This window comes from Chiloscyllium plagiosum, unplaced genomic scaffold (assembly GCF_037043375.1).
Source record: "Chiloscyllium plagiosum isolate Xiang-an unplaced genomic scaffold, Cpla_swu_hap1 HiC_scaffold_16, whole genome shotgun sequence".
NCBI lineage: Eukaryota > Metazoa > Chordata > Chondrichthyes > Orectolobiformes > Hemiscylliidae > Chiloscyllium > Chiloscyllium plagiosum.
In genome coordinates, this window is record NW_028270154.1 from 31636234 (window position 1) to 31659717 (window position 23484).

The 23484-nt window shown below is 39.3% G+C and overlaps 1 protein-coding gene across 4 annotated transcripts; it reads right to left on the reverse strand.

The window, feature by feature from the left end:
* Positions 1-1570: 1570 nt before the first annotated feature.
* Positions 1571-17064, reverse strand: LOC122547159 (interferon regulatory factor 1). Of its 4 annotated transcripts, XR_015759719.1 has the most exons (11): positions 16918-17064; positions 15104-15205; positions 14492-14591; positions 13244-13420; positions 13114-13163; positions 12883-13018; positions 11777-11908; positions 8437-8483; positions 6929-7100; positions 4761-5263; positions 1571-2652 (listed from the first exon to the last, which is right to left on the reverse strand). XR_015759719.1 is itself a non-coding variant. In XM_087995257.1 (10 exons), exons 2-10 carry the CDS (start codon positions 15188-15190, stop codon positions 2552-2554), a joined length of 1002 nt encoding a protein of 333 aa, XP_087851383.1. In that variant the 5' UTR covers positions 15191-15205; positions 16918-17060; the 3' UTR covers positions 1571-2551. The 4 variants fall into 4 exon arrangements, 3 of the variants coding, with proteins under 3 accessions (XP_087851383.1, XP_087851384.1, XP_087851385.1); XM_087995257.1 differs by lacking the exon at positions 4761-5263 and having other exon boundaries at positions 16918-17060; XM_087995258.1 differs by lacking the exon at positions 4761-5263 and having other exon boundaries at positions 16914-17035.
* Positions 17065-23484: the final 6420 nt, after the last annotated feature.

The window sequence follows — 23484 nt, forward strand, 5'->3', positions numbered from 1 at the left end:
TGGGGCATAGTTAAACAGTATGCCTGAGGCCTAGGGGGTAAACCAGGGAGAAGAGCAGTTAAATTTTAAAAAATAGGTGGAAAACGAGGAAAATCAAAGCTGGAAGGGTTGATGGGGAGGGCAACACACTACAATTATGAATGGCATGTCATGGCCTGCGTGATTGACTTGCTGCACAGTTCTGGTTCAACTGTGGTGGTAGAAATTCCACAATATACTAACAGCTGGTAGGTACAAGATACAATGGGAGTGGTATCATAGACGCATGGTGTATACATAATGAGGTGAGCTGCAGTGAATTTCATGAGAAACCTCACAGACCCAAACCTTCCATGAAACACTCCAAAATTGACAAGTTAGCCGATTTTTGCTTAAAAGTCAACCGAATCTTGCACTTAGCAGTATTAAGAGTGACCAAATGATAATCAATATGAGACAGGGTGTGGAGGAGCTGGCGTTGGACTCGGTTGGACAAATTAACTTTGTCTATAGCAGCAGTTAAAGATGAGATATTATCTGAGTTTGTCCTTTTGGCCAGGAAATCTGCGTGCTGTGCAACTGAGAAGGTTAGATTGTAAAAGTTTTTCAAAAGCTGCATTCTGAAAAAGATGCATACCTTATTCAGACTTTGGGAAATGAATATGGGGAAGGGTTAGAAGAGCTTCTAATGCTCGTTAAAATAATATCTCAGATTACATAGGGGAGGCCTAAAGAAGGTTGTCAAAACCTACCCAGTCATTAGAAATATGATCACTGTTATTTCTTCACACCAAATGTTCCCAAAGTAAAGACACAGACCTGGGGGAAGCACTGAATTCAAACTGGTTACATGCCCTGAAGAATAAATAACTCCGGCATACACAGGCCAATGTTTTCATCAGCTTTGGTAGAGAGATCTGGCAAGTTGTTAAAAGAGGAAATAAGAAACACAACAGTTTCTATTTTTCTACATAATTAAAAACAAATCTTTTCCAAAAAAATTGCATTCTTAAAGATAACACCTTGCTCTCCTGTGATTAGAAGGTTGTTAATTATGAAAAAAGAAACAGGTATTATTCATTTGTCCATGAGCTGTTCACCAGAAATTCCTAATTTGGAGGCAAGCCTTGCATGATCCCTTTTAGGTGATAAATAAATGCAAAATATTAAGTCCTATTATAAAACTTAATGGTTCACAATTATTTAACCAAGACATGGAACAGGCAACAATCAGCCCCTTGAGCCATTTCCATTATTCAATACAATCATGGCTGATCTGTGTCCTAACTCCATCCACATATCTTAGTTCCACCTGCATTGACACCATTAGCGAGCATAAACCTAGATTTGAAATAATTAATTGAGCCATCATCTATTGCTTTTGCAGGAGATAGTCCAACATTTTTACCAGATTTTGTATCAAGATGTTTCCTAAATTTCTTCCTCCATGACCTATCTGGTTTTAAGATTATGTCCCCTTTATAGTAGCTTGCTCTAACAACAGAAAAAGTTTCTATCAATTCCTTTCAAAATCCTAAAAACCTTAAGCCATATATGTTTCAAGGAATCAAAGTCTAATTTACGTCAACACTTACATGATCTGTCTTTTTTTATTATGTATCAAAAGTAAATTTTAAGTCTCAAATGCACAACAGCAATTATCTAGAAATATACAATTTCCAAAATATTCACAACTAGGAGTTTTTAACATTGTCAACAATACTATGTTATTTATAAACTTCAAGAAAAAATGTTTCTGAAGAAACAAAAAGTAAAGAAAAACACTCAAATTACATTTTGCTTCATCTGCACAAATCAATGACTACAGCAGAACTTCAAAAGCAAATCAATTCCAATGTTAGCTAAAGCTTTTTCAACATTATAATATGTACATAATTTTTACATTGTGTCAATGGTTTTAATGGCAATTCATAGATACTAAGTAATGCTGTTCTCTATATTCAGTGTTTTTGTGGATGATTTTCTCTCATGATATCAGAGAAACAAACATTTCCAAGATTAGAAGATTTTCATATTTTAATACATATATACAGTTAAACAAAAAAATATGAGTAATATATTTCTTTTTTGCCATGTAAATGTCAAAATTGCAGACAGGTCTAATACTTGCTGACAATATCTAATTTGTATCTGAAATACCTTTAGCTTGCTACTCTCACCTTCAATTTTTGTATATGTGTGTTAAAAACGTCCTGTTGGTTAAGACAATTGATGAAGACAAAACTGAATGAATAATTAAAAATACTTGATTTCACATAGCAGCAAACATGTTAAATGACAGTCATCACACAACAGCATTCTTGGCCTCACTGAAATTGGTTTCCTTGTGGTAGACGCTATTTGCATTCTTCAAGGATGACTCAAACAGGTAGACTTTTAAAACGGTACCACAAGCATGTCTTCAAAATTCTGTTCACATGTCTCGCAGTGGTGATGGAATCTTACTGAAATGGCTGAGGTGATAGCAGTCTCGTTGTCAAGAAAATGCACAAGAGTGAAAACAAAACTTATTTACAAGTACATATTGCTCTACTGCATCACAGCCTTAACTTCAAGTGCAACTAATGAGAGCTCCATTTGGCCAGTTTACTGATTCGATCCAGTTCAGAAGGTCCATTCCTCTGTCTGTAGGAAACTTGAATTCTAACCCACCTACAAAGAAGAATTAACAATATTACTTGTGATATCCAATTTCTTAGTATAAGACAAGACATTCACACATAATTTCTTTCTCTACTCTTACTGGCATTTTTCAATTCTCCTTTTCTTTCTGAGTTCTATGGTTGGCTCAAAGTAAGAGCAAACATTTTGTTTAACATTCAACATGTAGTGACATCTGAAGTTATATTCTAGTCACATCATATTTGGTGCAAATGGACATAGTGACAAGGAAAACGTCATCTCTTCCCAGGCTGTCAACAAATAATAGATTTAAAAGATGGGGAGGCATTGACCTAGTGGTAATATTGCTGGACTGTTAATCGAGACCCAGGTAATGTTCTAGGGACCTGGGTTTGAATCCTGCCATGCTAGATTGTGGAATTTAAATTCAATGATGATCTGGAATTAAAGAGTCTAATGATAGCCATAAGTACATTCTCAATGGTCTGGAAAAACCATGTGATTCACAAATCCACTTCAGGGAAACTGCCTTTCTTACTCCAGACCCACAGCAATGTGGTTGACTCTTAACTGCACTCTGGGCAATTAGAGATAGTAATAAATGCTCGTCTCGCCAGCAATGCCCCCATTCTGTGAACTAATTAATAAAAGAAACATGGCTTTTGAATAATCTTTTATTGCTCTGGATTAAACATTTCATCTATAGACCACATTGAACTGCTTTTTGATTTATTTGTTTATCAGTCAGATTGCATTTCACAAGAAAGGATATTTTTAAAAAACTGTAGGTGTAGTCAGAACAAGAGTACGTGGGTGAATGGAATGGAACCTGAACATAGATATACAAGTACTCAACCACAGGCATCTTCTATACACAGCACAGAAACAATATTGCTTTTCATTGCAAGTAGATCTGCTGCTTTTTGAAGGAAGATTGCTACTCTATCAGTTAATTCAGTAATTCATAGATTGGGGATTTTGCTGGCTCGGTCAACATCTATGGCCAACTGAGGTTGCCCTAAATCACAGCAGTTGATTTGGGGTCCATACATTCACAATGTCTTTAGGGAGAGTTTCAAGATTTTTACCCAGCAGCACTGAAGGAACGGCGATATATTTCCAAGTGAGAATGGGAATCACTTGGAGGGGAACTTGCAGCTGGTGGTGTTTCCATGTATCTGCTGTCCTGGACCTTTCAGATTGTCATGCATTTAGAAGCAGCTGTCTAGGAGCCTCGGTGAATTTCTGCAGTGCAACTTGTAGCTGGTACACACTGCTGCACTGAGTTTTAGTAGTAGAGGAGTGAATGCTTGTGGATGTAGTGCCACTCAAACGAGCTGCATTCCCTTGGATGGAGCCAAGCTTCTTGAGTGTTGTTGGAGATGTACCCATCCAGGCAACTGAGGAGTATTCCATGACACTCCTGACCTGTGCCTTGTAGATGGTGGATAGACTTTGGAGAGTCAGGAGGTGAGTTACATGCTGAAGGATGTTTAGCCTTTGACCTGCTGTTGTGGCCACCATATTGATATGACTTGTCTAGTTCAGGTTCTGGTCAATGGTAACCCCCAAGATATTGACAATGTGATTTTCAGCTGTAGTGATACCATTGGATGTCAAGGAGTGATGATGCGAATCTGTCTTGTTGGAGATGGTCATTGCCTGGCACTTGTGCTATGTGTACATTACTTGCCAATTGTCAGCCCAAGCCTTGATAAGGTCTAGGTCTTGTTACATTTGGACAGGGACTACTTAAGTATCTGAGCAGTCATGAATGGTGTTGAACATCATGCAGTCATCAGCAAATATCTGTACTTCTGGGTTTATGATAGCAGGAAGGTCATTAATGAAGCAGCTAAAGTTGGCTGGGCCACTGACGAATTCGCACAGAGATGTCCTGGAGTTATGGTGACTGACCTCCAACAACCATAATCACCTTCCTTTGTGTTCTAACCACCAAACTACCATTCACTCTAGTTCTGCTACAGCCCCTTGATGCCATACTCACTACTAGGCTATGAGATTGAAAATGTTTGAGCACAAAGCATGGTGGCAGTGTATCCCAGCATAATGGACGGATTCTCAATTAGAAGACAGGATTTTATATTCAAAAGGACTGTGCGGGTAGTCTGTCCTACCAATTCTGTCTTGGAGATTGCATCTACTACAGGTGGATTGGTGAGGATGAGGTCAAGTATATGTTTCCTTCTTGTCGGATCCCTCACCAGCCAGTCTAGCAGTTGTGTCCTTCCAGTATTGTGCAGATCAGCAATAACGGCACTCCCAAGTCACTCATAGGGATGGACATTAAAGTCTCCCACCTAAAGTACACTCTGCAACTTTGCAATCCTTAATGCTTCCTTCACGTGGCATTCATCAGCCAAGGATGGGCAGTATGTAGTAACCAGTAAGAGTTCTCCTTGCCCATGGTTGATCCTATTCCTTGACAGTTCGTAATGTCCGGTGTCAACATTGATGACTCTCAGTTCAATTCATTCCAGACTGTATACCACTGTGCTGCCACTTCTGGTGGGGTCTGTCCTGCCACTAGGATAAGACAAATGCAGAGATAGCGATGGTGGTGTCTGGGACATGGTCTGTAAAGTATGATTCTATGAGTATGACCATGTCATGCTATTCCCTGAATAAAAAAGATGAGAGAGCTGTATCAAACACTAGCCAGGCTCCTGCCTCTCTTTTTTTTCTTTTATTCATGTTTGTATGGTCAAATCACATAATGAACTCATGGCAATTTTAATAATGACAGAACAACTTTAACAGGGCATTGCCAGTATAGTGCTCTGGACTGGCACTTTCTCAGTTTATAATAAGAGGAACAAGGATATTTCATTCCAATTGTAATTAATTTTGGAAAAGCAATTTTAGAAAACCTAGAAAGTCACTTAGGAGATGCATGTCACAATGGTAGAGCGACCACCACATGATGAACATTTCCTCAGTGACCAATATGCAAACCTTACCACAAGAGCAGGTGTGGCTGCTTTCATTCAGAAAAATGTCTGATGAAAGGTCCTCAATCTTTTTGTTTCTCTCTCCACAGATGCTTCCAATTCTGCTGAGCATTTCCAGCATTCTCTGTCTTTATTGTGGGAGACATTGCTTTGGAAGTGTCTATTTCAGGATGTTGCCAATTCCGAAAGCTTCCAACTATGTTAATGATTTATGAAGAATGTCTATTATTAAAAACAGCTTTGGCATTTGGAAATACTTTTCTAACAATGGTGGGGGCATTTGTAATGACCAACACCATACCCCATTCCACCATAATATAACTGAAGCGCAACCAGCCATTGACCTACATGGTACTATTTTTACAGCAGTAGATTGCGAGACACTTGTGTTCCAATTTCAAAAGGTGTAACATTTGACTGTAACATTTAAATCTGGCCCTACAGTGGCTCAGCCTGGTTTTCCCAGTGTCAGAAAACCTTAGAGGCAAATCGAAATGAAACAGAAGCAGGCAAGAGTTTCTTTTACGATTCTGTCCTTTGACTAGCAGGGCAGAAAAGCCACTTGAGACTTGCAAGGTAGTCTTCTATAACAACTGACAAACCACTACACACCTAATCTTATGATCACAAGACCGCTCTCATCTTTCCCTGCTGAGCTACCAAATTGCACCAACCAACTTCTGCCTCACAATTGCTTCTAATTTCTTACTCTCTTCCAACTCCCACCCACTATCAATCTGGCCAGCTACTTGGCAAGATGTGGATGTACATTTGCTCGCTGAGCTGCAAGGTTTGTTTTCAGACACTTCATCACCATACTAGGTAACATCATCAGTGAGCCTCCAGATGAAGCACTGGTGGTATAGCCCACTTTCTATTTATGTGTTTAGGTTTCCTTGGAACCTTCCTTACGCAAGGGAACCTAAACACATAAGTAGAAAGTAGGCCATACTACCAGTGCTTCATCCAAGGCTCACTGACGATGTTACTTAGTATGGAGATGAAACATCTGAAAATGAACCTTGCAGCACAGCAGGCAAACCTATATCCAGAACCTCAACCTGAGCTACAAATCTTCTCAAAACTCGCTAACTTGGCAGGAAACATTGTAAAAAATGTTATAATCAGGAACAATTGTTAAATTTCCTATGGCATCCGTATTCCTGTGATTCCTGGATTTCTGTCCCCAGACTTGCTCCTTTTTCTTCTTCCCCTTCCCAATTCAACGAAAATCCTGACGCCAATAAGTTTGTTAGTAGTTACCTCAAACATTTCATACAACAAACCAACATGCTGAATAAGAATAGAAGTCTAAAAATGTGAAAAAATGATACCTGTTGAATCTGACCAACTGCCATCATGGAATGTCAAATGGGAGATTGTTTCTTGTTCATTCGTGTTAAGGTTATTCTCAAAGGGAGTTAGTGGCATTGTTCCTATTACATTACTGAGGTATCCTTTTCCTTCAATGCTACTGTGCTCCCACTGACTGGGTTCTTGTGTGATCTACAAAAAAATAAACAACATTCAAATAAAACATGATCAAGACTTTCATCACATTATTTTATCTTCAATCCTAATCCAGTATCACTAACATTTTCTTTTTATTCAATCATGAGATTCACTATGAACTCAATTGTAAAAATCTCTCCAGCTTTAGTTTTAAAGTTGCAGTCAGCTGCAATTCCCTATGGTTCACAGTGTCATACCTTTGAAGCAAACTGAGGCAGAAGGAATTTCTTAGAAAATTTAAAAGGCTTTATGGCCACTTACACATGCTCAGAATCTGCAACATGTTTACTTTAGAAATTAGTCAGCAATGGGAGGGATCACCTTTTTTACTTCAGCATATTTATAGCATTATGTAAGTTGTTTTAACCCCAATGTTTTGGTGCGGACATTATGTTTGATGCAGTGAGAATAATGTGCTGACCATCACTAAAATTAGTCAGGACTGCTGTCATTGTCAGAACAGTATTAAGGCTACCTACTTCTACAACTTACAATGATACCATCATTAAGAATGGACAATATGAATTAATTTTAATTTTTATAATTGATCTTTACTACAAGCATTTCTAAAGCAAATTTAACAAAAACCATTTCACTAATTGATGGTCATATTGCATTGAGCAGCATTATTTATTTATTTATTGATTTGTAATAAGTGCAGGTTTGATTTCTTTTGTCGAGTGGTATAGTGCCAGGTTTATTGTTTATCGCTGTTTTTGATGTTATGATGCTATATTTTCATGTTTCTGTAACTTTCTAATTTTGTAAAGAAAGATTTCTCAATAAAAATATTTTTAAAAACCATTTCACAAGCATTATTGAATCCCAAGAAGTAAAGTACCCGGATTGGAAATAATTCCATGCCACAACAACTTCAAATGAATAGGTTTTACAACTGATCCATTCTTATACCAGGTAACAAAGTAAATAAGTGCCATCACTAACTAGCAGGACATTTTGCCAAAATGTTTTCTGGAAGCATGGTGGTGTGTTGTGACCAATCACGAAACACATAACTATCATAGATATTCAGGACTCGAGAATCAAGAACATTCACCACAAGCAGCAAAGTGCTGGCAAATGTCTGCCCTCTCATCCCTCAGCCACAAGTATGGGTAATCCCAAAAAAAAGGCTGGAGGAAAAGAAATTGGAAGTATCTGAGAAAACAAAGTGACTCACTCAACATTGCTGACTTCTCCAGACAAAAGGTGACTTTTAACTTATAATTTTGTTTTAAATTTAATGGCCACAAAACAGATTTAAAAATAAAATCATATGGAGCTTCCCATGTACATATATTATATAATTTTCTCAGTACACTCAACTTACTTCAGAAGCTTCATCTGATGTCAGAAAGCTGTCAGCTGCACTGGTTGCTATAAAGAACAAGAGAAAGAAAATTCAGTACAAATCAGTGGATTTGCCAGACACCTAAACCACACTGCAGTAGACAAAATTCTCCTCTTCTCCCCTGCCAAGTCAAGCAAACTTCTCACATACAAGTGCCTCATCGTGTTCACCCTAACAGTGGTTTTTAAACCCACTTTTAAAGTTCAGATTGCACTAATTTTGAATGTTAACCTCTCTGTTACTGGATCAGTTCAGACCAGAAAAACAAAGTCAAATCAAATGTAACAAAAACATTACTTGGTTTTGTGGAATTTAGTTCATTGTAGCTCTGAAACACTGACCTTGCATTAAAGGGCATCTTTAAATGTCACTCTTCCATAAGAGTATAGAAAATTTTCCAAACAGAAACTAATTTTGAAGTGTAAAATGTAGGTAAAGTAAATCCTTGCACCACCATTTATCTTCTCAAATTAATCAGAATGTTAAATAATTCCTAAATGGAGTAAATTATTATAAAATTATGATTCTATAAGGAGTGATTTTAAAAAAAACTGCACAGAGTAGTGAGTGAGGGATTATTTTTTAAGGTGACAGTGGGACTGCAATACTGGTGAGGTCTACATACTACAGCACTGCTACATGAGAATTTTCCATTAGAAAAGGCTTAGCTTTATTTATCAGATTCCTCATTTACCTATGCAAATATTACTGACAAATTTTGCATTTTGCAAAACTATATAAAAGCAAATCTGATATAGATATCTTATTGATTTTTCTCATCTACATCTTATAGTCATAAATAGAGCCTGTTATCAACCTGAGCCTGTTGGCAGAGATATGCTGAGAATGTTGGGATCTATGAATGCTGATGCCAAAGTAAGCACAAGTTTTAAAAGTGGATTTTAGATTGCATTTTGCATCATTTTGTTGCACAACTAATCTTCAATGTTTAGATAAATGGCTATATTAATATATTGCTTTCTCTTTATATATCATTAAACATGGTTTCTTCTGTATTGCAAGTGTTAAGTTAGCTTGACTTAATCAGAAATACGTTGAAACTTTATTGCTGGAACAGCACAGCAGGTCAGGCAGCATCCAGGGAACAGGAGATTCGACGTTTCGGGCACAGGCCCTTCTTCAGGAATGCCTGAAGAAGGGCCTGTGCCCGAAACGTCGAATCTCCTGTTCCCTGGATGCTGCCTGACCTGCTGTGCTGTTCCAGCAATAAAGTTTCAACTTTGATCTCCAGCATCTGCAGACCTCACTTTCTCCTCCTTAATCAGAAATACTCCCATCAATGAGTCAGAAGATTGTACATTCAAGCACCACACCAGATACTTGAGCAATTAATCCAAGCTATAGTGCATTCCAGTTTAGTGTTGACAGGCTGCTGCAATGCCAAATGTCCCAGCTTTCCGGAAATCAAGGACTGATCTGCTTTCTCAGTTAGATGCAAAGTATTGCCAGCACTATTTAAATAGAGTAAGGGAGGTGTCCTGATCAGTACTCTTCCCCAACCAATAGGACTAAAACACATTCTCTGGTTATATCATTATGATTGTGGCATCTTGCATGCAGATTGGCTGTTGTATTACTCCACATTACTACAGTAACTACATTGAAAAATACCTCAATGATTATAAAGTATTTTAGTATGTTCCTGGGTGCGAAAAAACCCTTTCTTTCTTACATTCTGAGGACAGCAAACAAAAAAGCCTATTCATTCAGAGAGTTGTATTTGTAGTAAGGAAATAATACAATGTTTCATAAAGTTTTGGGTCTCCAGACTATCTCTCCCTGGCCGCTGAATTGCTGACGTCAGTCGCCTTATAGAAGACCCAATTGTCTGCTTACATTTTAGATCGCAGCGGCATGTAAAACCAGAAAGGAAGAAAAAATAAAAAGTTGTACTTTGTTTGATAGGGAGATACTCCATGATTAGAGGACAGCCACTTAAAGCACTTTTTAGAACCACAGAAAACTACAGAAATGTTACAGTACAGGTATAAGGCCAGTCAACCTAAAGTGTCTGTGCAGACGGAAAAACTAGCCTCCCATTCTAATTCTACTTTCCAGCACCTGGCCGACAGCAAAGATCCCCAACAACAGTAACACTGAGTAATCACCTGTGCAGTATAACATCAGGCCATCATTTTGTACAAACAATATAGAACTTCAACAGATTTACATAAAATTTCAAGGAAGTTTGTTACGTAACACTGATAGTCCTGCCTACAAATCTAAATGGATAAATAAATCTGATTTTATGGTACAAAGCCTGGATGTTCACTGCCTTACAAGTGAATCTACTGGGATTCAGAAGCCCAATGCTGGGAAAATTTGGCAAATAACCTGACTAATTTGGCTCACTAACCTTCAGGTTGTAGTCAGCTGTGTGAATTTTAGATATTAGACACCGAAGGTCTGAGGAAGGCTTTACAATGCAACTTATGTGGCCACTGCAATTTCTTAAAGTGTAGACATCTGAAAGTCTCAATGGGGATGCTTTGCTACAATTGGTACAGCGACATACTTGTCTTGGAGTAAGTGGAGCAAATCCACAGTAAACAAGTGACGTTACTGAGATGTGGAAGTTTCGTACGTAGGGGGGTGTAGGAAAGACCAGTGAGTGTGAGACCCCAAGTGGAATAGTGAGATGAAAGTTTGAGACTGGATACTATGAGGTAGCAATGGCTGCCGTAGAGTTCTGACCAGGTTAGAAGAGCTGCTGTCTCACCCTTACAGATAGTACCCTGCCTCCCTCAAAGCAACACACCCAACCCCTCCCCTCCCCAGTCCTCACAATTCACTGAGGAGTTGTAATCATTTTCAAGCCTCAAATTGGAGTCACAGTCGGAAACGGATTGGGAAGCACTGGGGTTGATGCTTGAAGAATGTTTCCCTCACAGCGGTGCGTTAAAGTTTCAGAACGGTTGTGGTGCGTGCTCTTCACCATAAGGGATAAGGATGGGAGAAGTTTGGACACTTGGGATGTTGTGGAGCTTTGGCATTCCCTAGGAGTGGGAAGCTGGAATGCTCAGTTGTTGAGCATTTTGGGTCACAGATTGATGAATGTTTTGATGTTAGGAGTGATGAGGAGATGCTGAAGGAAGGTTTAGTTGAGGTAGAAATACAGCCAAGGTTGTATTGAATAGCAGTGAAAAGCTCAGAGACCAACTCTGGTTCTGACGTTATGGAATCTGCAGAACAATACCAAAGAAAGCAGTTCATTGCCAAATGGCTCTTGTGTTTCATTCAAGATACAGAAATATTTGCAAACTCAGAAACTAACTACATTTGAGCATCTTGTACGAACCTGTAGGAGAGGGCAGGGGAGAGATCTGAAATGGATACAGGTCACATGTGCTGACTACCTGATCTTCAGATTCTCCGACTATTTCATTGATAGGCCAATCAACAACAGGGCATGTTTCCGATGGAGAAAACTCTGTAACAAACAGGTGCAAACAAAATAAGGTCAACAAAATGCAAGTGCTTAACATATTCAAAATCATGCTACCAATTGACATTCATACTGCATGCACTTTGAGAAATGAAAATTCATCAGACTACTTGACAAATCTTTGTTATTGTAACTTTTTTAAAGTATTTAGTTACAATGTTATTTGAAGTGATGGGTGACAAATTTTCTAAAGAATTTCGTATCAATGGAAATGGAAATTCAATGCTTTGTACAACAGTTGGCCACAAAATCCTGAGCGAGGGAAAAAAAAATAACGAGTTCTGTTTTGATCCCTTTACAATGTCTCCTGCAAGGCAGGTCACATTCAGGAAGATCAACTGAAGACAGGACAGTCATTTGATTCCTCTAATTACCATATATGGTGATCTGCCATTACTTACTTGCTATGTTTACACAGCAGTAATTGCTAGATTAGCTTACCTACAGTGTGGGAACAGGCCCTTCGGCCCAACAAGTCCACACCAACCCTCCAAAGAGCAACCCACCCAGACCCATTTCCCTCTGATCAACGCACCTAGCACTATGGGCAATTTAGCATGGCCAATTCACCTGACCTGCACATCTTTTGGATTGTGGGAGGAAGCCGGAGCATCTGGAGGAAACCCACGCAGACACAGGGAGAATGTGCAAACTCCACACAGTCTCCCAAGGCTGGAATTGAACCCAGGTCCCTGGCACCGTGAGGCAGCAGTCCTAATCACTGAGCCACCATGCCACCCCAAATTCAGCATTTCGTGATGAAGGGCTTATGCTGAAACGTCGATTATCCTGCTCCTTGGATGCTGCCTAACCTGCTGTGTCTTTCAAGCACCACACTCTCAACTTTGCATTGCAAAATATCAAACATTCTCTTAAAAGCTCGTTAGCTGTAATAACCATGCTAGATTCTGAGTGGTTTTGCAAAGATGTCTAGACAAAGAGATTTTCAGCTTTCTCACCTCCTATATTCACTGTGCTGTCAACCACCATTTCCTGTGAAGTACATTGCTCTGGTGCAGTATATGTGGTGTGATCAACTGGTAGTTTAGGCGTAACAGGCTCTGTCACTTCTAACTTGACCTTTGACTTGAACTCCTGCAAAGATATAAGCAAATTATTTTTGTGACACAATACTGTGCTTGGCTGAAAATATTCAAATTGAAATTATACTGAGCAACCCACTGACATACCTTTTTTTTACTCTTGCTTTTAGAATCTTTGGATGACCTGGATTTCTTTTCTGTTAAAAAAAAGAGGATCTGAGCACTTCATATTTCTATTTAAATAAAGAATGTAACAAAAACAAGGGGGTTACAGTACCTTTTTGCTTTGACCTGTCAACAGGTGGTAGCATTCTGTATACTCGAATAGCACTGGAGCCTTTATTAACACTCTTATCCTTCACTTCCTCTATATCAGGCAGTGAGTTCATGGCACATCGGAAATTGGCTTTCCATGTTTTAGGCTCTGGTGAATCTATTCCTTGTCTAAACCTTCCTACAAAGAAAATGGAAGAATAGGCTTGCAGGTTAAACATCCAAATGTGGTAATTTTACAAGGGGGTGCAAGCAGGATTATCAATTGAAGGAAAACTGCTTAAAAACCTCTACTTGAAATTTTAACTTCTGAGCTCGTATTTCAATCTTTAATCAATTTCTTGCTTTTGCCAAACAAAATATAGTGTGATTTTAATTTGAGGAAATCAAAAGTCTATGATGTACCTACAAAAAATAGCAATAGGAAATGCAAAACATTTTGAGACCTCACGATTACAACAGCACGTTATAGAACCTATCTTAAAGGAGTTTCAAAGCTAAAACAAGACATTCAGGTGATATGATGAGAAAGTAGGTTTTGCAAAAGGATCATCCAAAATCAGACTAAATAAAATATATTTAGATTCTTCCGTTTTAAGGCAAGCTTCGATCAATGCCAGGAATGATTTGTTTTATTTATGTTTTGTTATGGCCATGGCTTTGTGACATTTATAAATGTTCTTTACAGAACTATGTGGATGTACCTAATAGAGAAGTTGCAAAACTTGACCTAGTCTTGGGAAATAAGGCAGGGCAGATGATTGAGGTGTCAGTGGGGGAGCACTTTGGGGCCAGCGACCATAATGATATTTATTTTAAAATAGTGATGGAAAAGGATAGACCAGATCTAAAAGGGGCAACTTTTTCATGCAGAGGGTGGTACATGTATGGAATGAGCTGCCAGAGGATGTGGTGGAGGCTGGTACAATTGCAACATTTAAGAGGCATTTGGATGGGTATATGAATAGGAAGGGTTTGGAGGGATATGGGCCGGGTGCTGGCAGGTGGGACTAGATTGGGTTGGGATATCTGGTCGGCGTAGACGGGTTGGACAGAAGGGTCTGTTTCCATGCTGTACATCTCTATGACTCTATGACTCTAACTGAATTACAGGGAAGGCAACATTGCCAAGTTAATTCTAATACAACACTTCAATAATTCATAAATTCTGTTAGACATATTTAATAAGCAATATTTATACACATCCAGCTTCACTCTGCACTATTGCAAAGACAAGAATCAAATTATCTACCTGTATGTATAGCCCAGTTTCTGAAAAGGCTTGCATCTGTGTCCATGTTCCATCCATGTCTGGCAGCATGCTTCCACGGAATTTGGAACATCTTTCTTTCCTGCATTTTCAATGGAATAAGTAGGTTTAATCACTTAATAACAGTATCATATAAATTAAAGTCAACTGTCTAATAATTGCAATGATTTCACAGCCAAGTTATCCCAGTGCTCATGTAGTAAATGAATCCATGATTCAGCAGACTGGAAACTTCAGATCAAACATGGTTTGCATACATCACATAATGGAATGTGAAAATATTTTTAGTGTCTGTTCCTATATGCTATATGTCCCAGGTCTATAAAGTGCTTTGGTCACCCAAACTGTTTAAAGCATACACCTGGTTACATGTTACATTGGCAAAGGCTGGGGGAGAGGCTTTGACAGAAACAAACCATTTTTACCACTTTCCAAGCAATGAACTGCAAACAATGGTTTGTACACTTTGCTGTGTAGGAAGTGAAAATATTTCTACTTGCAAATAATCATTTTTGATTAAAATATTAAAATGGAAGAATTTTTTTCAGAGCTGTGCACCTGCATATTGTATTGAGTGAAACAATATGTACTTGCCTTGTTTATCCAAATTAACCCAGGAATTGCATTGGAATTTATCTGTAATTCCAGCCAGGGTCTCATACGCATTCTTGTCAAAGGCATATTTCGAGAGGTCTGCTGTAGAAAAAAACAAAATGTTCATATCTGAAACATAGCATTACCAAGAAAATCCTAAGTATCGCTGGTCTATGCTGAGTTAATTGAGCATAAGTCACAACAGTGGCATTGTACAACTGATGTGGAGGTGCCAGTGATGGAGTGGGATGGACAAAGTTAAAAATCACACAACACCAGGTTATAGTCCAACAGGTTTACTTGGAAATACAAGCTTTTGGAGCGCAGCTCCTTCATCAGATGACGAAGGAGCAAGACTCCGAAAGCTTGTGCTTCTAAATAAACCTGTTGGGACTATAACCTGATGTTGTGTGATTTTTAACTTTGTACAACTGGTTAGTGTGTTTGGAAAGGAAATATTTAAAAATGATTTAGGCCCTTATGACATAAGGGTATAGTGTCCTTTGATCCAGAAGGTTCAAGTCCTACCGACTCTCGGGGTCTCTGAACGGACTGATTAAAATCGATATCAAAGATCTATCAAGAAGTAGATAAATTAGCCACACTTTTCATTATTGCTATCTTTACACCTCCATTAAAATGTCCTGTTGCGTTGGATGCAAGCTTTCATTGACACTAACCCAAAGTCTCATTATCATATGGTTCGGTACCAGAACCAGCAAAGCACTGTGAAGTTTAAATCTGTACAGAAAAGATAAGGTTTTTTTAAGGTTTTTATTTTCCAAGTATTATTTAAGCCAAATTACACAAAAAAAGTTAAGGCGCGTCTATATTCTCAGACTATTTGTAACTCTAATACTACTTGCATCGTTTTTTAAGCATTTATTGCCAATGGATTTCAACCTCAGGACTTGAAGGTTTAACATTGTGCAGGCAGTAAGCGTGTACGTGTTACTCCATCACATTCAGGCGAAGTAAGCCACTAGGCGGCCTATCAGGCGATAGGGTACGGAAAGGGCAGTGCTTCCTGATCTGTGAAAATCGCATCCCGCAAAGTAATCCGGTGAGTGATTAAAAAAAAACCTCCCGCTTCCTCGTACCGCATCTCGGCAGATAGACACTGAGAACAAGAACGGCCAGATCGTCAACCTGTGAAATTTATGAATTTGCAGGGGTCAATGTGAAAAAAAGTTCATCCGGTCTCAATTGTGTGAAGCTGCGTGCACTAAGCACAAAACACACTCGTACATGCTTTACCTGCATGAATACCTCTTGCATTTTGAAAATGATCTGTTTTAGTTAAAAACAGCGTTTAGCTTAAACGGAACCGCAATCCTACATTACACTGTAATTTAAATGTTTACTGTCAAGTGAATTTTTAATTATTAATAAATATCATTTTTAAAGTGAACTATTGTGTGATCAAAAAGTTTGCAAGAACAGTGCTCGGTTTCTGAGCTCCCATTTCTTCACTACTTCCGTGTGCAGTATACCGTGTATAAAAGTCAATACAATAATTATTGTTTGAAAGCTCGCCTTGTTTAAAACTGCAATATTACGGTAATATAGTGACCTGAATATTTTAATTTTTAAATAGACTGCATAGACTGCAGCCCAATCCAAACAAATTATTATTCCGAGATTTTTTCTATATTTACGGTTTAACAATTATTATTCCTTGGCTTCTCATTACATTGCAAAGAAAATATTTTTAACCTTTCAAGTTGTTGCAAAGTTGTATCTAAAATACATCTGACGCAAAGGAATAACAATCGTTACATGATTGCACAACATACAGTTAAACAACTACCTACGGGTGAAGCCGGTGTCAAAGCTCTGGAGAGCTCAGCTCTTGGTGATCCGTTCAACAAGATTTCTTCTGTTGATCTGTGGTTCTGTAGGGCTTGATCGCTATATTAAAATCAAAACAGGACGCGGGAATTCCCAATAACACCCATGATAGATACGGCGGACCAATGAGAGCTCCTGGCAACTGTCCTAAATTACTTAAGGGCGACACCATTGGTAAGGCTGCCGCACTCATCATTTCGGGGAAATCATGCTGTTTATATTGCTTTGCGCTGAATGGGGGAAGTACGCCACCACGCAGGGAAAGGATTGATAAACAAGGGCTGAAATATTGTAACAATTCGCAATATTACAGAAAAAAAGTATCATTTTGTGATATTCTATCATTTTTATTCGTGCAGTGTTAATGTGTCTATCTGTTAATGCAGTTTAATCTCAGATCTCAACAGGTTTTGCACAAAAGTACACATTCATTAAAACATCACAAAAAATAATTTTGCAAATTATTACACAATTCTCGAGTTTTAAACTTCAAATGCATCGCTTAACTAGAAAAATAGTATTTTTTTAAAGATCAGGTAAATTTATAATTTGGAGGTTTTTATGCCAGAGAACACGCAGAGGGTCCAAGTGAATGCAATAGAGCACTCCTATTTAATGCCTGTGGTATGTTACGTTACCTGCACCCCTTGCAAGAGATTTTAGTCGTTCAAAACCCACCTTGTTGCGCCTGATTACTCATTCATATTGTGTTATTATTTACTGTCTTAAAAAGTCCTTTTCTTTATTCACACGTGTTTTGTTACAGGCTGAATACAATTTGTAAAAAGGAAGCAATTTAAATGAGACACCACAAAAATTACAATTTGTAACGTCCCCATTGCAAATCACATTTGACATAAAAATATTTGTTGTGATCTAATGTAACACGGTTGGACTACAGGAGAATGAGTTCTGTGCATTGCATGGTGTGAAATGTCCTTATAAAACAGGATATCATTTGACGTACTGTGGAGAAAGCAGTATAGATCTGTAAGTCTGTTCAAAGGTTACATCTGTATATACAAATATAGCGTTTTAATTTTACCAGAACTCCTGTGGCAAATGTCATATGCCAAGAGATCACACTGTCCACACACTTTAAGTAAATATATAGTGCATAATCCAAACATTTTAGAATATATTATTTAACTTTGAGGTTAAAGTGTTGTCGAAGTGTGTCAAGTGAGTTACAATAGGTATCAACTATTCACAGTATAAATTAAAAGTTGCCATAGTCCCACCAGACCATAGGGGATGCTGTCTCATTAGAGAGATATGACTGGTTGTGGTTTAACCTGATGGTCATCACACCTCAGGCGAAGGGAGGGGTTGAGAAGGAGAGTGTTTCATTGTGACTTCAGCTGATGCAGGAATTGAACCCACATTATTTGGCATCACTCTGCATTGCAAACCAGCTGAGATAATCTGAAAATGGGTCACTGGAACTGAAATGTTAACTCTGTTTTCTCTCCACAGATGCATGCCAGACCTTCTGAGTTTCAGCAATAATTTTTGTTTGTTTCAGTTCTTTAACGTCTGCCATTTTACACTAGAATTAATGTCTTGAACAAAGGAACCAAATATAGGATTGCTAAATTTGCTGATGATGCTACACAGGCTACAGTGAGAAGCCTGAGAGAATTGTATGCAAAGTCCAGCCAAACGTTTCTCCTGCAGTTATTAGAGCACATCAATATTTTGGAAACTGAGTTCTGGGCATTTCAATGAGATTCTCACCAAACAGCACCAAGGTGCATATTAATGGGGATTGTTGATTGTGGTCACCAGTTTCCTCATTTCCCCTCCCCCCACCTTATCCTAGTCCCATGCTTCCTCGGCACCGCCCTCTTGACCTGTCTATCACCTTTCCCATCTATCTGCCATACCCTCCTCTCCGACCTTTCACCTTCTCCCCCACCTCCCTATCGCATTCTCAGCTACCTCCTCCCAACCCCACCCCCCTCCTATTTATCTCTTCCCCCCTGCTCTACCCTTGGTCAACAAGCCTCATTTCTGATGAAGGACATGTGCCTGAAATATCGATTCTCTTGCTCCTCAGATGCTGCCTGACCTGCTGTGCCTTTCCAGCACCACACTCTTGAGTCTGATCTCCAGCATCTGCAGTCCTCACTTTCTGTCAATCACACTAACTGCAAATCTCACCTGATAAGAATGCAGTTTCCTATCCTACCGCTGCAACTAGATGGAAACTAGACATTAATATAAAAGACAGAATGGATACCTTGTGACGTCAACTCCCCACTTGCTGCACCAAGCCTGGAAACCTGGCAACAACATCTCACGGCAAACTCCAGGGCACAGCCACCCACATACCAGATCCACAGACACCAGCAGCTGACACTTACCAGCCTCTCAAGACTCTTGCAATACCTTTCTGATTCACTTTCTGAACTTTTAGTGATCACTCACCTTGATATGACTTGGATTTTCATAGCCTCCTTGTCATGCCTTGCCTTTTACCCCTTTGTCCCCCCTCAGCCAGAGTGACCAGGCTCACATTACGATGATCTTACCTCACCTTTGAGTGAAAGCATAAAGGCAGGATGCATGTCGCGTTTGTCGGTAGTCTTTAGTCAAGTTAAGGGAGACAGCTTTCAGTGAGAACGTCCCTGCACTGTGAGTCAAGACATTCATCCTATAGCTTGGGCACAGTCAATCAGCCACTTGGGGCAGTCAGTGGTTAGGATTTCTCCTTAGATGGGGTGAGGAGCTGAATATCAGGCAGCAATATTTGTCTTGGACAATCAGCTAGTGGTAGAAACCTCCAGTGGTCCTCACATAATCTCATGGCAGAAAAGTGCAGATTTAGCTTAGAAAGCTGTGGGAAGGTGTTTGGATATCTGCTGGCAACCTCAGCAAGAAGCTGATGTATCTATGTTGTGAAATCTGTAAAAGAGGAAATTGCAGAAAAAGATTTGTTGATGACCAACACAAAAAATTCAGGACAGATTGAACACCAAACAGAATTAAAGTGAATTCTGGAGGGCTGTGGAATATATTTGGATTGATCCCAGGAAAAATAAATCAAGATTTTGTAAGTTAAATGTTTGTGGTTAAAGGAGAATGAAGTTCATCAGTATTTATAAATTAAAGTGTTGAATTAATGATGCTAATTTTGTTTAATTTCTGTATACAAATAATAATATTTGTTTTGTTTAAAGATGTGAGTTCTGACAGTTAATTATTGTGTGTTTGGATTTTTGATTTAGATGTTAATAGTCCCTAACAAGAGGATAGCAACATACTTCAATATAAATGAGAAACAATTTTAAAATAGTATGTATTCCTGAACTATAACCTAAACTGACAGGGCATTTTAATTTCTAAGGTTTAGTGAACAAATAATTACAGACTAATCTAAGGCTCTATTTACTTAACATTTAGGCAGAAGATATGATTGGGTGCGGCAAGCACCACATGTCAGTGTTGTCCATAACTGCATGTAATATTTGTGTTGCTTGCTAATTGTCATGACTGCAGGCATGTAACCACTGGAACGTATATTATTCATTGGCTATATAGCTCTTAAGAAATCAAGATATCAGAATTCTGGGAAGCCAGTTTATAAGCTGGCATCGCTTAAATTGCACTGTGGCTGCAGCACCTACAACCTTACTGCTCACATTGCTTCAACTACTGTTTCTTTTCGATCTCTCAAGCATTGAACCACACATCACCACACTTCCCACTTGTCGTTCTGATGCATTTGCAACAATTGCAATCCTCAGTTTCCCACAGCTTGCATCTTATGCACTGCAAATCAATTCTTGCACATTTTATAAGCTTGTTCCCCAAATTCTTCTTCGGGCAGTCTCTCTAGGTCGAGGATGATTTTCTGACATGACTAAACAGTCTAGTATTGAATCTGCAAACCCAGCCATAGGGAGGCTAAATGGTACTTGCCGAAGCAGGAAGGTGGGCTGCTTGGGGATTGGCCTGCACCTTCTGCTGCTTGCTTAGCCACCACCTGGACTGAACTGGAAATGCTCAGAATGGTTTCCACCTTTGTGGATGTTTTTTTCCCCAATTTGAGCTGACTTGGACTAAAGATTCTCTTGAGGATGCCTTTTGAGAATTTCTTAGGATTTCCTGGTAACTGATCACTGTGTTATATCTGAGAATAGAGAGTTTGCTTTGAGAGTCTTATGCTGAGTATACAACAATGTGGTTTGTGCAATGTATTTAGATGACTGTGACCAATGCATGAATGGTGGGAATGTTGGCCTCACAGAGGATACTGATGTTGGAATGTCTGTCCGACCAGTGGATATATCAAGAGTTTGAAGAGGTATTGCTGTTTTTGTTTCGCAAATGATTTGACATGTCTGCTTTATATTTTCAATGCCATTGACGCATGCAGGAGGACATGTAATACTGCTACCCTGTATATCATGAGCTTGGTGTTGGATTTGAGGCCTTCATCATCCAACAGACTCTGAAGATTGAGGCTGTGTTGGTGCGTTGGAAGTGATGCTGCAGTTCAATACTGATGCCTTGCTGAGAGGAGGCTCCCAAAGCTTGGGAATTGATCAACATTTTCTAGGAACCCAGCAAGGATCTTGATAGTTTGGGACAGTGTTGAGTAACAGGAGCAGGTTGCTAGACAATATTTGGCCTAAGGTCCATTCTGCCATTTGTCTCTTTAAATGCATCAAAATGGATTTGAGCTTAGCCTATGATGCACAAGAAAGCATCATTGTACTTTGCATCTTGGCAATAGAAGTTGTGATGGTCTTAATTCTGGACTAGAAGGGACACAGAATGAACAGATTCCCACTTGTCGTGTAGATTACTTCCACACCGATGGGAAGATTGACAGATGTCAGGTGAAATATTGGAGCAAGAAAGATAGAGAAGAGTGTTATCATAACTGCAGGCATGTAGCCACTGGAAAGCATATTATTCATTGGCTGAACACCTCTGAGGAGTACAAGATGTCAGAAGTCAGTGGTGCAGCCTTGCTTGACCTTAGTTTGCACATACATTGAGTCTGTGGATGATCTGTTTGCAAGAATCGCATTTTGTATAGTGTCATGGTACAGATGGAGGAAGGTGGCAAACTTCTGTGAGCAACTACATTTGAAGAGTAGACTCCATAGTCCCTCCATGTTTACAGAGTTGAAGGCCTTTATGACGTCAAAAAGGCCATGCTTCTACCCTCTGTATTTTTGACAATCATGTCCAGTGTGCATCTTGATGAATGAAATCTGGATTGTGATTCTGTAAGATGCTGTTCAGCCACTAGGAGATCACGATAGAGGAGACGCTTTGTAAGGTTCTTCCCCGTGGCACACAGCAGGGATATCCATTATGGATGGTGCAATTGATCTCATCTCCCTTCTTGAAAATGGTGACAGTTATGGCATCTCGGAGGTCTCATGACATGCTGTCCTCCTTGGAGATGAAAGAGACAAAGTCCACTATATGATCCAAGGACAGGAGCAACAACACGTGTGTTAGTCCTCTTCCTTGCAGTAGAGCCTCCCCTCCATTATCTCAGCAACTCGTGCCTTTGGACCAAGATCTTGCTCCACCAGAACTCTGTGGGAGTAGGTGTGTACTCACCATCCATGTGAAAAGAACCCTTCCACAGGCATCATCCACACCTCAAAATGACATTTGGTTCATGGTACATCAGGACCCTTATGGACAAAACCAATAGCTCATCGCAGAAGGTGATGAATAAACCTCCTTTTAGAAAGATTGGCCAGAAAAAGACTGCCAACTTCAATGGGATTGATTTCACCATTAAAAAAAAACTATTTGACTGTCTTAACCCTTTATTTGGATAAACAATCACCTCATGACTCTTTGGCTCACCCTAACCAAGGATACAATACACCACAGTCATCAGTGTATATACCCCTACCGTCGAAGCAGTAAATGGAGTCAAAGAGGATTTCTACTTCAGCCTTGATAACTTATTGTTTTGTGGCCCAAAGGAAGGTTGGCTGATTCTCCTTGGTCATTTCCATGTCTCTTTCATCAATCAATCTAATTGCTTCATATCTCATAGTGACACCCCACTCCAGATATTGCCAGCTGCTTGCCTACGTTATCGACTGAGCAAGGCTGACTGCATCACCCTCACCATGACAATAGCCGACAACTGCTGGACTGACCATTGCCTAACCTTGTCTACTATCTCCATTCGGAGAACGTGAGGACTGCAGATGCTGGAGATATGAGTTGAGAGTGAAGGGACCTCCAAAGAGCAAGAGAATCGACATTTCACCTGATGAAGGGCTCTTGCCCAAAACATCTCCTGCTCCTTGGATACTGCTGCCCTGCTGTGCTTTTCCGGCAAACCACTCTCGACTACTATCTCCATTAGCCTGGCCAAAAAACAGCAGCACCTGCAAAAGGGCAGCTACAGGAAATTCAATGTCGATGGACTCAAGGTCTCCATGAAGAAAAATGTACTAAGTCAGTGCCTGGAACTATTCAATGAATAGTAGCCACAGAATATGCACAGTATCTCCTCTGTCCTATGTTTCTCTACCAGAAAA